The sequence below is a fragment of the Mustela nivalis genome (genome assembly GCF_964662115.1).
Source record: "Mustela nivalis genome assembly, chromosome: 2".
Lineage (NCBI taxonomy): Eukaryota > Metazoa > Chordata > Mammalia > Carnivora > Mustelidae > Mustela > Mustela nivalis.
In genome coordinates, this window is record NC_139021.1 from 144829755 (window position 1) to 144848708 (window position 18954).

The 18954-nt window shown below is 50.2% G+C and overlaps 1 protein-coding gene across 2 annotated transcripts in view; it reads right to left on the reverse strand.

The window, feature by feature from the left end:
• GRID1 (glutamate ionotropic receptor delta type subunit 1) overlaps positions 1 to 18954 on the reverse strand; it is a 691195-nt gene that overhangs the window by 527814 nt on the left and 144427 nt on the right. For both annotated transcript variants that reach the window (XM_082717985.1, XM_082717986.1), the window contains exon 3: positions 9791 to 10075. In XM_082717985.1, the coding sequence (XP_082574111.1) occupies positions 9791 to 10075 (285 nt within the window). The remainder of the gene's footprint in view (positions 1 to 9790; positions 10076 to 18954) is intronic.

The following is an 18954-nucleotide window of genomic DNA, read 5'->3' on the forward strand; positions in this document are numbered from 1 at the left end:
ACACAGGATCTCATTTCACTAAGGAAGCCAGGAGGGATCCAATCTGAGCCAACGGCCTTCCCAGATATTGGGGCCACATGACATGGTGCCCTCCCTGAAATCCTGGTATTTAACAACAAAACCTGTTCCCTCTTTTATGCTGGGGACAATGGGCTCAGGGAAAGCAGAGAATCAGGGTCAGCTGGAGAGGGATGGCCATGGGGACCTATCTGTCTTCAAGGGGACACAGTCGCATGTGTGGGAGAGGAAAGCACAGATCTGCTGAGTTCTTGCTGTGGCCAAGCTGATGGGCCCCAGCTGCACAAGGGGAAAGATGTGGGGGCCAGTGCAGCCTTGCCTTCCCGTCCCTTATCCAGGCCTGTATCGGGCATCTCCTCCCGTCCCCAGACGCACTCCGGAATCTGGCGGAGGGCTGAGGGAAACTCAGGGTTAATGAACTTTAATCTTCTAGGGAATGCTACAATTAACATGCCCCAAAGTATAGTTGCTTTGTAATTAGATGGAAGAACAAAACCTCAAACACTCGTCCTGCTAAAGTTATTGTCGAACTTCTTGGTAGGTTTCCTAGCAATTAAACTCACTTACTCATCTCATCTAGAAAAAGCATTTATTACTTCGATTTAAGCTAATGCCATAATGATACGATGTGTGTTATTAATGAGATTCTCCCCAGTGCAGTTCAGTCATCTGGCCTGCTTTGCCAGGGGCCGGAAAGAAGACGTTGTTGGCGCGGAGCGTTAAAATAGCATTTGGTCCAAATGATTGTGTCTTCTGGGAAGTTTCACATCGGGAAGACGCGGGGGTAAGGTCCAATGGCTGATGGAGGTTTGCCATGGGAACCAGTCAGGCCATCTGACTGAGGTGTGATGACTCACAAGAGCCACCTGGGGCCACGCAGTAAGTGTCCCCTGCAGGCGAGACAGCTGACCCCCAAACTCCATATCCCCACATACCAAGAACAGAACCCAAATGCGATCCAGGTCTCAGAACAAGCCACAGCAGAGATCACCAGCTCAGAGGCCAAGAGACAACAGGCAGCAATGGGGCCAGAGCTGGCTACAGTTCCTGAGGAATTAAGTCCGACCCAGCACTTAGCAGGTATCAGCGAATTTAATCCACACACTGACCCTATCAGGCAGGGATCATTATTTTATCCCCATTTGACACACGAAGAGAGGACTGCTCAACAAGGTGGAGTGATATGCCCCCTGTCACACAGCTAGAGAGGAAGAGCCAGGATCCAGCCCAGGCAGACTGCCCCAAAATCTAGCCCCCGAAGCACTACACTCAAGGTCATCCTGAGCCAGAGTAGAGGAGCAGACAGCTGAACCTCTTGTGGACCCACACACAGTCCTACCAGGGAGGAATGCTGACTACCACCACTCCTGGTTCCCACACCAGACTTCTTATGATCACACAGATCACTCGCTGTGGGCCAGGGCCTCTGCTGAGTACTTATTTGTATAGTTTATGAATTCCTATCCCAGTTCCAGAGATGGGACCAGAAGCTCTGAGAAGTCACCATGGGCTGTAAGAAGGAGGCAGGGGGAGCAACCCACACTTTCTTTTTTATTTCTTTATTTTTTGCACTTGGTACAAAACTCAAAAGGTCTTTTTTTTTTTTTTTAATGCAGTAAAAAATACATCCGTGTTTGTCCCGAGTCATTGTGTTTCTCTCCCTAAAAGAGCATTTCCTTATACCAACTGTGTATGTTCTCAAACACACACACACACACACACACACACAAGCTTGCCTTGACACAGAGCAACACTCCATATCCCGGTTCTCAACTTTGCTTTTGTCAACTAACAGTTCCAAGTGTTGGAACTACTCCCTCTGAGTACATAAAGAACTGGTTGTAAATTACATATATAAATCATAATATATTAACCAATTTGCTGAAGATGGGCATTTAGGTTGTTGGCCATTTCTGCTGTTGCCAACAATGCTACAATAAATCTTTGTGTATTAAGAAGAGAGTCTACCTGCAGTGTTCCCCTTGAGGACCCAGAGGCAGTGGGTGAGCAGAGCTGTGTCATGAGCTTTGGAACTCAGACCTGGCCGGCCCCCATTCTTTGGCCATCTGACCTAGAGGAAACCTCTGTACCTTTCTGAGCCTGCTCCCATGCCTGTAATACAGGAATAGTACCAGCGCACCGGGAAGAACTACCATGAGATGCTGTGAGATGCTGTCCCTGACATGGGACACTATGGTTAGCCCAGAGCAAGGACTGACAAGGCATGAGCTGTTTCTCACTGACACCTCAGTCACCTGGGAAGTTCAAGTTCTGCCTTTGGCCTGAACTCCAGGCCTTGGGCTTATCCTCAATCAGATCCCATTTCCTCTCCGTGCAGTACTCCTTCCCTTTTATAAGCAGCCAGTGAGCCTGGACATAGGCAGCTCCTCAGTGAGCCTCTCAGGCCTGCCAGACCTACAATCCAGCCTCACTCCTGGCCAGGCCCCATAATCCAGCCATATGATCTTTCTCTTCTCCACTGCCCCCAGGCCTCCCAGCATACTCTTTTCTCTGCCTGGGACACTCTCCTGCCCTCCTCCCCCCTTGCCCTTTGCTTTCCTAACTTGTAATAGTCCTCATTCAGGTCCTTGTCACCTCCTCCAGGAAGCTTTCCCTAACTACCTTGCCACAGGCTATGGAATGCCCACCAAGAACAAGACTGGCTCAAAGCCCATAGCAGAGTCATGGGAGGAATGTCAGGCCACAGCTTTAGGGAGAGAGCTGTGCATGTCCAGTGCTAGGACCTAGCTGTGGATACCCAGCCTGTAGGGGAACATCTGCCCTCAGTACAGAGAGTGAAGTTTGGGCCAGAGAATATGACATTTGTGTGGGGAAGGACTTCTTAAATGATATGAAAAAGAGCTACCATATAAAAGATGAATAAATCTGACAACAATATAGTATAGAACGTCTGTGCATTAAGGCAGACTGAAAAAAGCAATCAGGCACACTTAAAAAAAGAAAAGCCTCAATTTTGAAATGGGCAAAAATTTAAAATGGTAAATAGGCATTTCATAGAAAATAAAAATACCCCATAAAGATACAAAAAGGCACTCAACTTCATCTGCTATCAAGAAAATGTAAAAATCATAGCAAGATACCACTTCACATGAAAATCTTAAAAGTGAAAAGACTACCAGGTGTTAGTGAGGTTGCAGTATGTTACAGATGACAGTATAAATAGGAAAAATGTTCTAGAAAACAATCTGGAATAACCTACTAAAGTGAAACATGCCAGACCAAATACTCCAGCAATTCTGCTCCTCAGGATAGACCCCCAAAAAACTCTTGCACATATGAACTGGAGCAGTCACGGTGGAAAACAGGATAGAAGACCCTCAAAAAGTTAAAAATCGAACTACCATAGGGCACCTGGGTGGCTCAATTGGTTGGGCATCTGACTCTTGATCTCAGCTCAGGTCTTAATCTTGGAGTCATGAGTTCACTGGGTACAGATTCCACTTTTTAAAGAAAAAAAAAAAAGCAACTATCCCAGACCTAGTAGTCACACAACTGAGTATTTACCCAAAGAATATAAAAACACTAATTTAAAAGGATACATGCGGGGCGCCTGGGTGGCTCAGTGGGTTAAGCCGCTGCCTTCGGCTCGGGTCATGATCTCAGGGTCCTGGGATCGAGTCCCACATCGGGCTCTCTGCTTGGTGGGGGACCTGCTTCCCTTCCTCTCTCTCTGTGATCTCTTCCCTTCCTCTCTCCTACTGTGATCTCTCTCTGTCAAATAAATAAATAAAATCTTTAAAAAATAAATAAATAAATAAATAAAAGGATACATGCAACTCTATGTTCAATGCAGCATTATTTACAATAGCCAAGATATGGAAGCAACCCATACGTCCATCCATTGATGAATGGATAAAGATGTAGTATATACATATAATGGAATATTACTTAACCATAAAAAAAATGAAATCTTGCTGTTTGCAACAACATGGATGGAGCCACAGAATATAATGCAAAGTAAAACAAGTCAGTCAGAGAAAGACAAATACCACAGGATTTCACTCATGTGTGGGATTTAAGAAACAAAACAAATGAGCAAAGGGGAAAAAAGAAAAGAGACAAGCCAAGAAATAGACTTTTTTTTTTTTCAGAGAGATATGGAGAGAGAGAGCATGAGCAGGAGGGTGGGGGGGGGGGGTTAGAGCCAAAAGGAGAAGTAGGCTCCCTGCTGAGCACCTAGCCTTACGTGGGGCTTGATCCAAGAACCCTGGGATCATGACCTGCACTGGAGGCAGATGCTCAACCGACTGAGCCACCCAGGCGCCCCAAGAAACATACTTTTCACTAGAGAGAACAAACTGCTGGTTACTGGAGAGGAGGTAGGAGAGAGGGGAGGGGTGAAGTAGGTGATGGGGATTAAGGAGCGCACTTGTCATGAGAAGCACCAGGTGATCAGAACAAAAACGCGAAAGAAAGAAAAAAAAGAGAGAGAGAGAGAAAGAAAGAAAGAAAAAGAAAATTTGAGGAACTTTAAACTTTAAAAAAGAAATTAAAATGTTCCTAAGTTTTAGGGGCGCCTGGGTGGCTCAGTGGGTTAAGCCTCTACCTTCCGCTCAGGTCATGATCTCAGGGTCCTAGGATGGAGCCCTGCATCGGGCTCTCTGCTCAGCAGGGAGCCTGCTTCCCAATCTCTCTCTGCCTGCCTCTCTGCCTACTTGTGATCTCTCTCTCTCTCTGTCAAGTAAATAAATTTTTTAAAAACCTTAAAACAATGTTCATAAGTTTAAAAAAAAGTCTTGAACACAAACCTCAAAAGACAAATACAAGAATGTTCTAGTGAGCATTATTTATAATACCAAAAACCTAGAAATAACCCAAATACCCATAACACTAAAACAGATAATAAATCAGATGATGCTACACAATCATAAAAAATGACTGCCAACACACCCTGAATCAGATGCATGGATCTCAAAAACCTAATTCTGAGTGAAAGAAGCAGTCACGAAAGTGCACAGAAGTGTGACCCCCTATGTTTAAGGTTCACTAACAGGCCAAACTGTGTGCTCTGTCTGGCAGGGTCCGTGCCTGTGTGACAAGCCAGCCAGGAGAGCAAGGACTGGGATCCTACGCCGTCAGGATCATGGTCACATCCCCTCAGTACGGGAGGAGGTAAGAACAATGGGCCGCACAGGGCTGCTTTGTATCTCTTTAAACTAGTATGAGTTCACAGGAGTTTATCTTCTTATCATTCTTTTAATTTGACATCTACATTATTATCATGTTTGACTTTTAATTATTTTAATAGTTTAAAAACCAGCACACATAGATAATAGCTACTCATGCAGATCCTGACCCATCTCCGGCCTGCAGGCTGGCCCAGGAGTCCACGGCAAACCACTGCACCCTTGGGGATACAGTGGAGAAAAGAGTCCTGGGGTCCCGTCTTCACACCCCAGCCCTGGGCAGCCTTAGCCAACTTCCTGTTCCTTCATCTATAATAAAGAAACGTTGTCATTGTACGTGGTGGGGACTCTGAATATTTGTTGAATGAATGAGTCAGTGATTTCTAAGATTCCTTCCCAACTACCGCCCTCATTCCAGTGTACTCACTAGGGAGAAATTGTGGCTGTAGCTTCTGGCACCCAACTCCCCCAACACACAAATGAATATCCCAGAATTTGAAGTGGCACGTCAGAAAGTTCTCTGTTCTGTTCGATCCAAACTTTTGGTATTTTCATGTTACAGATTTTTCTCTCCCAAATGTCAGCTTCTCTTCTATTTTCCCTTTTGCTGTCACAACAAGCATACAAGTAATTTCGATGGAATTTTACCAAATGGCACATCTTACATTTTGTAAACTGTATACACGCAAACTCCTCTCGCACCCCTCTGCCAAGTTCTGTCTCGGGGCCCAGTGATTCGGCTTCTTCGACCCTCGACTCCTGACTCCAATGCCCAGTCCTCAGGTTCCACCAAAGGCAGGTCATTCCTGGGTTGAGAAGGAAGCTGAGGGGCCAGCAGGGAAGAATCAGGACTCCGCCAGCAAGGGAGGGACTTCCCATGTGACATTCACTCACGTCCTGAGCACACCAGCCTTGGGATGCCAAGTCCATTCCAAAGCACTCTTCCCTCCTTCTTGGCATCAACTCTGCCTGGCTGGGGACAGGGAGAAGAAGCTGGAGCATAGCAAGCCCCAGATTACAGAAATAGGATGGTGCCTTGGCAAAGCACATGGGCATTCAGGTCAAAAAGAACCTCTCCGGGCCTCATGTACTTTACCTGTCAAACGCCAACAATAATCCCACCTCAGAGAGTCACAGAATGGCTTTAACATATATATACATATAATATACATTTAATATATGTAAAGATACTTGTAGATCAGCATCAAAAAAAAAAAAAGTCATCATATCCCCAAACCCCTTCTGTTTGACTTTGGAAGGAATAAAACAGTCTTTACACTCAATTTGCTTTTTAATTGGGCTCATCTGCAGCTCGTGGTGCAGAGGTGGGGTGGAGGAGGGGCCCTGAGGAGTTCTGGAGGCACCATTTGTCTCGGGCATTTCAGCAGCCTGAGTCTACCCACTGCTCTCAGACAGGCCAATGCCAGCCATGCTGAGAAGACACCCACCCCCCTCCTCGGGGGGCTGCATGTACCGCAGCAAAGAGCACATGACCTTCCACCACCATGCCCCACCTAACACAAGGCAGGGGGCAAAACAGGCCAGAAACCAGACATGCACGAGGAGCATAGCCAGTACAAGTGGTAGGAGTCCAAGTGGTTAAAGTCTACAGAGACTAGCTTGGAGCTTGGCCTTGGAGGCTGTCAGATCAGGGAACTGATGTCCAGGGCCCACAAAGATAGGAGGTCTGGCACAGAATCCGATGAAAGAGCTTTGGCCTCCAGAAAGCCTCAAGCCAAACGGATCAGCACCAAAGACAGCGACACTCCAATGTATAGCAGTGCCCGGGTATTCCATTAACCCCCAGCACCCACAGCAGAATCAGCAAACACGTCAGGCTGCCACCAGCCCCTCCCCTGTAGCACGGAAACTTCACAGAGCAACCATGGCATTTTCTGTTGCTGAGCCAATACAGCCTCGGCATCCCTCTCAACACAGCATTCGAGGTCCTACCAGTTGCCTGTCTGCTAGAGGAAAGCTATCAGTCACCCTATGTCTTTTTAGAATCACTGATAAAGTCCAGGCTGGTTGAAAACTAACTTCAAGGAGCACCTGGGTGTCTCAGTCAATTAAGTGTCTGCTTTCAGCTCCGGTCATGTTCCTGGGGGTTCCTGGGATTGAACCCCTCCTCACACTCCCTGCTCAGTGGGGATCTTGCTTCCCACTCTCCCTCTGCCCCTCCGCCTGCTCATGCTCACTTTCCCATGCTCTCTCTCTCTCCTTCTCAAATAAATAAATAAAATCCTTAAGAAAGAGAGAGAGAGAGAACTAAGCTCAACCCCACCAAAGGTAGCCAAAGCGTCCATGTCAGAAAAGGGGGCACACCTTTTGGTTTGACTGGAGGTTCTGGGTCAGAGAGGAGAGGAAAGGGGCAGGGCAATATATCTGCAGAATGAAACATCCTAGCCCACCTCCCCAACCTCAGAGGTGAGACTATCGGGTGCCTTGTCTTTCTTCCCATTCTTCCTTTGTCTTATGTGAAAATTGTCTGAAAACCCCATATCCTCATAAGTGGACTCATTCACACAGTGACAAATTCTTGGGCCCTTCTCCGTGCAAGGGACGGTGCTAAGCAGCAGGCACACAGCAGTGAACAGTAAGTGGCCCACTCTCCTGGAGCTTGTAGCCTGGTGTGACAGTCAGTGCTCGGCAGCAATCAGCCCTCATGAGTGGGTCAGGACAAGCTGAGAGCAGGCTGAGCGGGGGGAGAAGTGTGTTTGTGAGAGCAGCTCCCAGGAAAAAAGGGAAGCTTCAGACAGATAAAGATCGGGGCTCCTCTCCTCAGGGTCTTGATCCTCGAGCTGACTTAGGGTAAGGGGTATAATAATACAAAAACACATAGTGTGAGCAAGTGCCATCAGGCGTCATTCATCAGGTACAAGAATTACAGGAGCCCAAGCAGGGTAGGCAGGCCACAGAGCTGCTACCTGCCCTCCTGTGGCTAGAGTTCCCCCCTCCCAGGCCTTGGGGAGAACCAAGGCTTGAAGAACTTCTATGGACCACAGCGCAAGGAGAGCAAAGACATCTGAAGAAGGGAGCCGGAGGGCATGCAGACCCAGTCCCACAGCACCCAGCCCCGGCGGTGTCCACCGGCTAGCCACAGAACACACCAGATGCTCAGGTTGAAACATCGGTAGAAGAGATTCTCAGAGAAGGCCGAGGCACTGAGAGGTGCCCTGTGAGCTCCTCCAGCACCCCCCACCACACCCCGCACAGCGCCAGGGATTGAATGCAGGTGGGAAGGAGAGGCCAGGTGCCGGCCAATCTCTAGTTCAAGTGCTTGGAGCCTCGGGTCACCCTTGTCTCTATCACCACCTCATCTTCATTTCGGCCCAGTGACTGTTTGCTCTTCCAATTCCTTCTGGAAGACTCCAAACAGCATATTTGCTCAAGAGCGGAGGACAACATTCCAGTCTTAGAGCAGCAGAATATTTAGGCAAATGCAAACATATGCTGGCTTCTCTTCCTAGTTACATTCTTGGCAAAGGAATGATTTCACCAAGAGACGAGGCAAGACTTTTGAGGGCCCACCCATGGCACCCTGGCCCCAGCCACTGGGCCGCCGACCCTTACCAGCACCCCTCCACCCTTTAAAGACATCTAATGGGAGTGGCGGTGGCTATGTAAAGAGGGCACAGGGATCCTGCTGAGGGCACCGCCGTGTGTCCCGACTCCGGCCACAAGAATGTACCCATGATAAAGCTGCACAGATGTGAACACGCACACTCAAGTGTCCGCAAACCAGAGAAGTGTGGAAAGGTCTCGGGATCGCACCAACGTCAAGTCCTCCTTGTAGTATCATGTGAGTTACACCACATACTGCCCACCGCGAACCTGGGTGATGTGTGCGCGGGATCTCTCTGGATCATTTCTCATAACTGCACAGGAATCTCAGTTATCTCAAAATTAAAAGTCTTTTTTATAAAAACACACAACATGGAAACCATTTCATCTTGGGACTAGGACTGGCCTTTCACAGGACAGCCATAAGAACACCTAAAACGAGTTCTCCAAAGCCCTTTTTTTTTGTGCATTTTTAACCAACAAATTTTATTTTTTTTTCTTCTGGGAGGTCTTCAGAAAAGCTGTGTCCAGCCATACCCCCATGATCCCAGACTGGTCCCATGACCCTGGAGGTTCCCCACCCCTGCCCTCTGCCCCCGCCTGAGACCCTGACACTGAGGGGAGACCAGGGAGCTGGGAGGGTCAGGTGACTGTCCAGCGTGAGGGACGGTCTTTGAAGAGGGGTCTTCTGAAAGGACCGTGCTGGCCAGCCTCCGCCGCTACCTACATGCAGCCCTTTGGATCCCTGCCAGCAGTTTATTAATATTTTATTGAAAACTCTAAGATGATTCAAACTTTAGCTATCATGATATGGTGTTGTTGCTAGGCAACATTCGTGCCTGTCTACAGATCTGCTTTTGCAGCTCTCCCCCCATTTGCAAGCTCAAGGCTGGGCCCCACCAACCCCAAGACCCACTCCACCCAGACCACCCACCACCTTGTACACCCAGCCCACCCTGAAGCTCTTGGCCGTCATAGCAGCGGCCTGGCTCGAGGGTCTCCCAGAGCCCAAGGTGCCTCCCAGGAGCCCCAGAGCAAACCCCGGCCGGCCCCCAACTCACCATACTCGCTGTCATAGAACATGACAAACTTCTGCCAGCGCAGCTCTGTCACCAGCCTGAGCATGACGTCGTTGAGGCGCACAGGCGGTCTGGAGGCCAGCGTGTAGGCCTCCCCGTCGGGGCTGGGGTTCAGGTGGCAGGCAGTGCGCGGAGACCCTCCAGGGTTGCGCTGGACAAAGAGGTGTGGGATGTGCATTGCATCTGTGAGGGACTGCAGGGCGTTGGCAGACGCACAGCCGGTGGACGTGACCAAGGCCAGAATCCCCTGGGTCATGAGGTCACAGGCTGGGGAGAGAGGGGAGAGAGAGGGAGAGGTCAGCCTGGAGACAAAGCCGCACTGACTTTGATCCGCGGGGCCCAGGCCTAGCAGCTCGCGCCCAGGGGGACCCCCAGGAAATGCTGCCTCCCTCCAAGACTGGGAACCACCCCGGGCAAGGCCAGCAGCTCTCACATGCGGAGTCCTACTAAGACTTTCAGGGCTCCTGCCAGCTAGATGTTCTTACACCCATTCCGCGGCTGAGTAAAAGAAGTAAATGGAGGCCAGGAGAAGGCAAAATCATTTGCTGTGGGCTACTCAAGGAGGGATGGCAGGACAAGAATCCAACCCACATCTGCTTTGAGACACCCGTCACAGCGGCTCTATTAGCCATTCTGTTTCCCACCCGGGTTGTGAGCCCTTGAAGAGCCAAAAACACATTTTGTTGATCTGTGTATCTCGGAGGCCAAGACATGGGCCATGAATATACTGTGTGCTTCATGATTATTGGCTGAACCGAACTGGTTGGGGCTGAAGGGAATGAATTACATTAGAAAGTCAGGGAGACACTTACCCCAGAGGACTCAGGTTGCAGGCAAAAAACAAAAAAAGAAAAGAAAAAGAAAGAAAGAAAGAAATGCTAGATCTTCTGGCCAAGTCCACTTGATTTATATCATAAAATACGGGGTCAAACCCCAGATGAAGCAGGTGCTTCCAGAAGCCCAGGATTATTCAAAAGCTGATAATCACAAAGGAAGACGCTGCTAGGCAGAGGGAGAGCCGGAGGAAGGGAGGCGCCAGCAGCCTGGGCCAGGACCGCGGCACGGCACGGCTCATCTTCACGAGTCACCCAGGAACCGCAAGGGACGCCCCTTTCAGCCACACACTTGCATCTTTTGGGGACATCAGACCAATTAATAGAAAGATGCCCATCCCGACACCGCAACCCACTGCACCAGTTTGGAAGCAAACATTTATTAATAAGGCTTATGTGACGGAGGAATGTGGGAAAGCAGATGCAACTTCAAAACACAGCCTGTGAATGTCAGCAGGCCATCTGCTGCAGACGGCAGACTTCTCAACAACTTTGACAATGCGCTTGTTGCGGTGGAGGGCCTTTGGGTTTATGTAACGTCTCCGACGAGGCTGAGAGAAGGAGACCAGCAGCAGGGAAACAAGTCCAAGGGGAAGGAAGCAGGGGCAGGGGGAGGAGACGCCAATGAGTCCTGAACCTTCACACTCACTCCTCAAGACTCCACATCATCAGTCTGGCTAAGGACCTCCCATCTCAATCTCCCCCTGCACCCTGTACTTCCCCCATCCCGGCACAATGCATGGCTGGTGTAACTGTCTGTCTCCCCTACTGGACCACAAACTCCAGGCGGCCATGGGCTACGCCTGTCCTGCTCACCATCCTTCCCTAGACACAATCCATTCCCCAGCAGAGACCAGTGCAAGAATACAGTAAGCCTTAACATTTTCACGCCCTCGGGTCAATAATTCTACTCTAGGCACTATCCAAAGAATAGGATTGGCTTGAGAGCCCCAAACACTCAGAGGACATTGATTCATACTCTCAAAATATCTCTCACAATCAAAAAGATGCAAATAGGGGAGTGGTTAGGAAAAATGCTCCATTTGTTGAAAGCACACATAGCCTTTAAAATTGCTTATGAAAATAATACAGTAACATGGGAAAGCGCTTGTCATAAAAGTTATGTGAAAATAATACAAAATTGTATGTATTTTATTGTATCAATTAAATAAAATAACACACATGAAGGAAAGACCTGAAGAGAATATTGCAAAATGCTAAAAGTGACTGCATTTTTGAAGAGGCCTGAACTGATTTTCCGTCTTTTCTCTATTTTGCCAAAATTTTGAGTCGTGAACAGATAATTCTTTGAGAAAAGGAAAATCATCTTCCGGTGATGGGTAAGTAGTGAAGCCATGAAGGAGGAGGGACTATTTTGTGAGAATTTTCTCCGTGCCAAATACTGTTGAATACTTTGTGTATTTTGTTCTCACGACACCTGTGTTTAACAGGTGGCTTCGCGTCCATTTTCCAGATAACAGGCCGGGAGGAAAAAACAAGCGATAAGGGACCCGGCTGAACTGAGACACAATCCAGTTTAAAAAAGACTTCTGAGAAGCAGCTAAGTGACCACCGCGGGACACAAAATGATATGCTCCCCAGGACTGCAGTTAGGCAAAAAGCATGCTTGGGGAAAAGGCAAGAGAAATCACCAAAAGGCAGGAGAAAAGCAAGGTGCTGTGATGCTGAATGAATTCCTCCTTATTCTCTTGTACCTACTCTCTTCATTCCCAATACACCGAATTTCTAACTCTAAGAAGTAATCACACAAAATGACCTGACATCACGGGGTTACAAGGCTGTCCAGACACCCAGCCCAGGACACCCATGATGGTGCTCATTTCAGCTGTCATCCACCCCATCCAACGCCCTCCCAGGTCACCACCTGACTTCTGGGGGCAAAACCTGCACCCGCTCCATATACACCAGTTCTGAAGTCTCTGAACCTCTCTGAGCCTCAGTTTCCCCACTTGGGCATACATCCCACTGCTCCCTGCAGACTGGTTCCTTCCTTCCTGCGTGTTTCATACATACACTCAGTACCCACTCCCCTCACTATGTGCAAAGCCCTGCACTGCGTACTGGAGGAGAGTAAAGAGCAAGAGAACATCAAGCCCCGACTCTGAGGGGTTTGGACCCACCAAGAAGACAGACTGCATAATCCAGCCCATGAAGAAGGAGAGATGACGCTCCTTGAGCTCAGAGAGGGGTGACATCAGGGCCTTGAAGAAAGAGGATTTAGACCAGCATGAGAGAGGGGTGCCGTGGGACAAAGACAGGGGCCAGGCAGCAGGAACATGCTCAAGGAACAACTGCCTGACTGGTCATCTTGCCCCATCCTGCTGGTATCCAGGGACACCAACCTCTTGGCTGGACCTGGGCTCACCAGGGCAGTGGAAGACACCCTATAATCTAACCACAGGTCTGGTTAAGGGTCCTCCGGTCAGCAGGCTGTGGCTACAGGCATGTTTCCTTCCTGAGCCCCCATTTCCTATTAAATGGGTATAAGAATCTCTTCCCAGCAGAGTTCTGGCAGCACTGACTTAAAACATGCATAACAAAATAGCATGGAGGACAAGGGGAGTTAGAGAGGAGAAGGGAGTTGGGGGAAATTAGAAGGGGAGGTGAACCATGAGAAACTATGGACTCTGAAAAACAATCTGAGGGGTTTGTAGGGGCGGGGGGTGGGAGGTCGAGGTACCAGGTGGTGGGTATTATAGAGGGCACGGATTGCATGGAGCACTGGGTGTGGTGCAAAAATAATGAATTCTGTTATGCTGAAAATAAATAAAAAATAAATTAAAAAAAAAAAAAAACCATGAATAGCAAATCCCAGCCCCTGCAGTACACAAGAAAGAAGTTAAACAGGTATCAGTTTCCTGCCACTCTCCTTGGGCACACCCATCACCCCATCAATATCCCCACCCAAGTCACGCCCAGGATCCCAAGAAAGAGTAGTTAAGAAAGAGAGGGACCTCACCCCTGCTGATGACAGCCCTCCCTGCAGAGGTGGGGCTGGCTGTCCCGCCACCCCTCGGCCACCCGCAGCACCATGCAAGCTCCTCAGGCCACCAGCCTCGGGGACAGGGCGGGTGATTAAGGCTGGAAGCCTCGCCCAGGCACTAATGGAGAGGCCCAATGCCAGTCAATGTCTAATCCGTTATGAATGGCCTGCTAATTGGGGCACTGTTGAAATGATGGTTATTTAGAGGCTCCTAACATAAAAATAATATGATCAAAATACATCAGATCAAAGCCAAGTCAGCTATTAGCTTAATCAAGGTTGTGTGCTCATTCCTGGGACAGGACGTTATACAACTCATACCCACACTGTAGGGAGAGGGGCTGAACCTGAGGTCCCCTGGCCGGGTTCTGAATCTGGGCCCTGCCACATACATGCTGTGGGTCCTTGGACAGTGCTGGCCCTCTCTGGGCCTCTGTCAGATGAAGACGATGGCACCACCTCCCAGAGCTGTTGTGCATGTTCCAAAAAGGGTCTCGGTGTGTGAAGAGCCATTCGCACTGTCTGACACCCAGTAGGGATGCAGAAGCCACCAGAGTCATTGCCTCTTTTACTTGGAGGTGTTTCTGTGGCTTGCTACAAGATAAGAGCCTTTGTTACCATTCTTTGCCTCCAATATCATGTGGTCATAAAGCGGCTCTCTCTCTTGATTGCAAGAATGCAGGCTTGATGGCTTGATAAGGGCACCCTGAGAGTGGCTCATCAGCTGGGAAAGCAAAAAGCGGAGATGAATGTGATCAGCTTCCAGCCCCCTCCCCATGCTTGGCGGCCTGGGAGAGCAGAGGGTCTCTGTAAAGGTCTGTGCACTGCCCAGTGGCTTCCCAGGAACTGGGAGAAAGAGAGTGCTCAGAGCTCGAGCTTGGGCCCAAAGGAGAGAACCCACGAGCTCTGCCAGGATTCCAGGACAGCCCCACAATCCCATTCCCCCCACTGTCCCCTGAGATGCCATCCTACTGATCCAGGTTTTCCCAGACACGAGACCCTCAGGGTAGGACATGTCAGGCACAGCACCGGCAACATCATGGGATAGATGGGCTCTCTGTAACGCTCATCCCACCTGAGCTTTCTGATTTCCTGGTGAGAAAACTGAAGCACAGAGAGGGTTGGCCTTTCAGCCAGGGCCACACAGCCAGAGAACAACCAGCAAAGAAAGCATCAGAAGCAGATGACCAGAAGCCTCTAGAGCCAGTCCTGGAAGACCCAGTGGCCAGTAGGGGACACAGTCCAGGATTCCTGGGCTGCTGTGACCCGCACCTCCCTGGAAAGAAATTCTGAGGGCAGCTCCACACTGAGCGCAAGCCCTGAGGAAAAAGCTGGCAAGTGGGCACAAGGCCTCTCCCGGCTGACAGCAAACCCTTGGCTTTACCAAGTCACTAGATGCCCGCAGTGGACGCTGTTGGTGAGAGAGGTACCCCCAAACACTGAGGTCACTCCAGGCACCAAGACTCATGGGGGCAAGCAATAGCCCCAGAGGACTTATGCTGGAAGAGACTACCCAAAAATGATGTTGCCCACAGCCACCCCGGCCTCCCCTCCACCAGACGCCCGCCCCCAGCCCCTGAACATTCACACCTTCTCCTTCTGGAAGACCAGATGTGGTTCTGGTATGGTGGGATCCACCATGTGAGTCCTGCACTTCTGAGGACAAGGTCCCCTAACCTCCTGTGCTAACTGGCCTCTGTCGTCCCTCTAAGAATCCCACATTTTCCAGATGGACAAGGCAAAAGAGGCCACTCCACCTGGGTCAAAGCAGACATGCCCAGAGCAGCCTGACAAGACTCGGCTTGTCTCAGCAGGCAATAGAAGGGAGAGCCAGGCTCTGGGCAGCCCGGGGCTTAGCCCTGCACTCCAGAAGGAACAGTCTGTCTCTCACCGGGGGTCCAGCACCTCTGCCTGCCCCCTAAGTGGGGCTCCCGGCGACAACTCGTTATTCTAATCTCCTTAACAGCCGTGAGCACTCACCCTCCCAGAGCCACCCTCATTATCTGTGCCTTTCCTTTCCTCCTTTCAGCTGGCACCGGCTTTATTAATATTTGAATTCTAAGGGCTAATGCTTTAAATTAAGGTAGCATTTATAAATACTTTATAGTTAATGAATAATTGACCAAATTTAGTATTGTCATAACTCATAGGAAATTATTGATCTAGGAAGAATAAATATTTTTTTCATGTTTTATTAAGACACTTAAAAAGGTAAACAAAACCACAAAATGGGGGGAAAGGGTGGCAGCACCAGACCAAGGCAGAGGTTAGAGCTCTGGTCCTACAGGATGCTGACCCTGCCCTCGCTGCTCACCAGCAAAGGACACCCCAAAGGAGATTCAGCAGAGCCTGACCTCCTGCCCTCTGGTGGATCCTGTCCCACAGACCTACTTAAATCGTGCACTCCCAGCAGCTTCCGCCTGCCGTCACTCCCTGCTCCTCTCAGCTCAGTGTCTGGCCAGTCATCATTCCGGCTCTGTCCAGCTGTCATTCCGGCCATCATTCCAGCCACTCTCCTGCAAACAACCTCATGCCCCGCTCTCTCCTTAGGTAGCACAGCTGCTGAAATCCCCAGTGAGAGTCCCCCGGGCTGGTCAAACTGCCCTCCCCCTGCTCCATGGCTGTGAGCAAACGGTAGAGAGCCAGAGAGACCCATGCACCCAGCAAGGTGGTTATTCTGGTCACCAATCTCAGCAAACGGCGCACCCCTATCCACCACGCATTCTTGACCCTTCTCTCTCCCTGACCCTCTGCATCCAAGCCATCACCAAGTCCTGGATGTTTTATAAAATATGTAAATAAGTCTTGGGTCTGTCAACTTCCCTCTGCCACCTTGGTTTAAACCACCATGACATCCCCCACCTCGACCTACCTCAACCTCCCCGCTGATCCATTTCCTGCCTTCCACTCTACACGCCACAGCGCAATGGCCTTCGTGGAACACCAAATAAGCTGTGCTTCTCTGCTTACTGTCCACATTAACTTCCCTCTGGCTTTAAAATAAGATCAACGCTCCCAACCAGACCTGCAACCCCACACCCATACCCTGTGTCCCAGGCAGCGGCCTTCATGCCCTAACTAAGGTATACTCCAAGCTCTCCTTGCTTCTAGATCTCCACAAATCTCCCTTGGTCTGAAGAGCTCCTCCTGCAGCCGGTGGCTGGCTCCCCTTCTTCTGGGTTTCTGTGGGTAACCGTCACACCCACGAGAGAACTTTCAATGACCTTTAGCTTCCCTTACTGCACTTTGCCTGCATACCATCCACCAACATTTGCAACTGCGGACTACTTTGTGTGGTCTCCGCCAGGCATCTTATTCTCTGACCCATGAGCCCATGGGCAAAAGCGTGGGCATTCCGCTTACCCTCTGAGCCACTGGCCCAGCGCCCAGCACAGCATAGCAGAGCAACAAGCTGTTTAAGACTCCCACCAACTCTGCAAGAAAAGCACTACTGGCATCCACAGTTCGTTGGTGAGACAGAGTTTTCAAACCTGTCAAGGTGCCCAGATACTCATGCCCTTCCAAAAGGGAAGCCACGTCCCAAAATCTGGAGAGTCTTCATGCAGCGCTTAGACAGTGCCAAGGGAACAGTGAGAGAGAAGTCAGTGAAGACCCCAAAGTACCTCCAGGCTGGGAGCGCCCATGCCTCTGCAGCCTCCCTTCCCACCCAGCCCAGGTGACCAACAGGAGCAGCTCCAGAGGGTTCCCCTGGATGCTGGAGTGTAGCCTGAGGCAAGTGAGCAGCTGGTGCAGGCAGGACACAGGGAGCAGAGCAGGAGGGTGGAGAAGAGCTGGCAGGACCATGCCAATCTCTGGGGCCTCATCCTTATGCCAATTAATGAATCAAAACTGATTCCGTGCTCCCACAGATTGGAAACACAGGGAACACGGGGTGGGATCGTGCTGCCTTATTTATAGCTCTCCAGCTCCTCGTTAATGACTTTTACTGCTCCGCCAATGGAACGCTGGGCTCCCGGGCTGGATTCACACAAAGCCTACACTGTGGAAGTTAAATCAGGACAGTGACAAGTCCTGGGAGACTCAGAGAACCTCGAAAGCAGCAGTGCACCCAGGGGCTTCCTGTAGCTCTCTCTGCAATCCAAGCCCAGAGCTCTCTTCCTGGGCTCCCCCCTCCCAACCCGGCCTCTGAATGCCACTCCCTACTCCTGCCCACATCTCTCATCAGCCTACTGGTCTCCCTGCCTCCCAGCATTTCTTTCTCTAAACCATTTTGCAGACCAAAGTTCAACAACCAAGCATGCTCCCCAAAATTCCTGCCGTGCTCCCCATCACCTGGGAGTCAAAGTCCATTTTGTGAGATGTCCCCCAGGGTCTCCCAACTCCACACACCAGCATGGCACCCTTCTATTGTCTCACATGCCCCCACCTCTGCTCATATCACCATGCCCCTCTCCCTTCACACGTGCTGATTCCTTTTTCTCAAAATGCCCTTCCTCCACCACTAAACTCCTCTTCCTCCTCCAAGACCCATCCCACGTGCCTCTTTCTCTATGGAACTTTCCTCGACTTTCCCATGCTAAGAAAAATTAATCCTCCCTTTCCCTGGAGGTCAGAGTATTTTAGCCTCTCTATCAAGTCTGTATTATTGGACTCCATGCTTAATTCCTAAGGTTCCAAGAAAAACAAAACTCAAGATTGAGTTTCACAGCTTTCTGCAGGTCCAGGGCCTGATACAGAAATGATGAGAAGATGTTCAGGGCAGGAAGGAGGAAGTGAACGCACAGATGCCTAGGGACAAAGAGCTGGGAATGTCAGCGCCCCAAGGTGAACGAGTCCCCCACAGAATCCGGGGATGGGACGCATGTCGGCAATGGGGCAACGGCAAAGTGTGTCTCATCCTGGCGCAAGCCTAGCCCTAGGCAGCACGGGGAGAACTAAGACCGTGGGCTCTGGGGTCTCCTGGACTTGGCTCCAGAATCTAATCTCTGCAGAGATGAGCCGGGGGGCCAAGGGACACTCCCTTCCTCTAACTCTGCCCAAGAAGGAGAGACGGTATGGGGGTGGGAAAGGGACTGTGTGAACTGTGGAGAAAGCAAGGGTGCTGTCTGGGAGCCGACGAGGCAAGGGAGAGACGCACCCAGATCTCTGAACAGCGCCGGCTCCAGGGGCCTCGGAGGCGGGACAGCTCAGGTCCTGAGCCCAGGTGGCAGCCTGGCTCAGAGAAGACAGCGGGGGACAGCTGGCGGCACAGGGAGCTCAGCGTTCCCAGGACATGCACTCAGGGACAAGGGGCATCCTGTATGGCCCCAGCTGGGACAGGCTTAGATACTCCAAGGTAGGCAAGACAG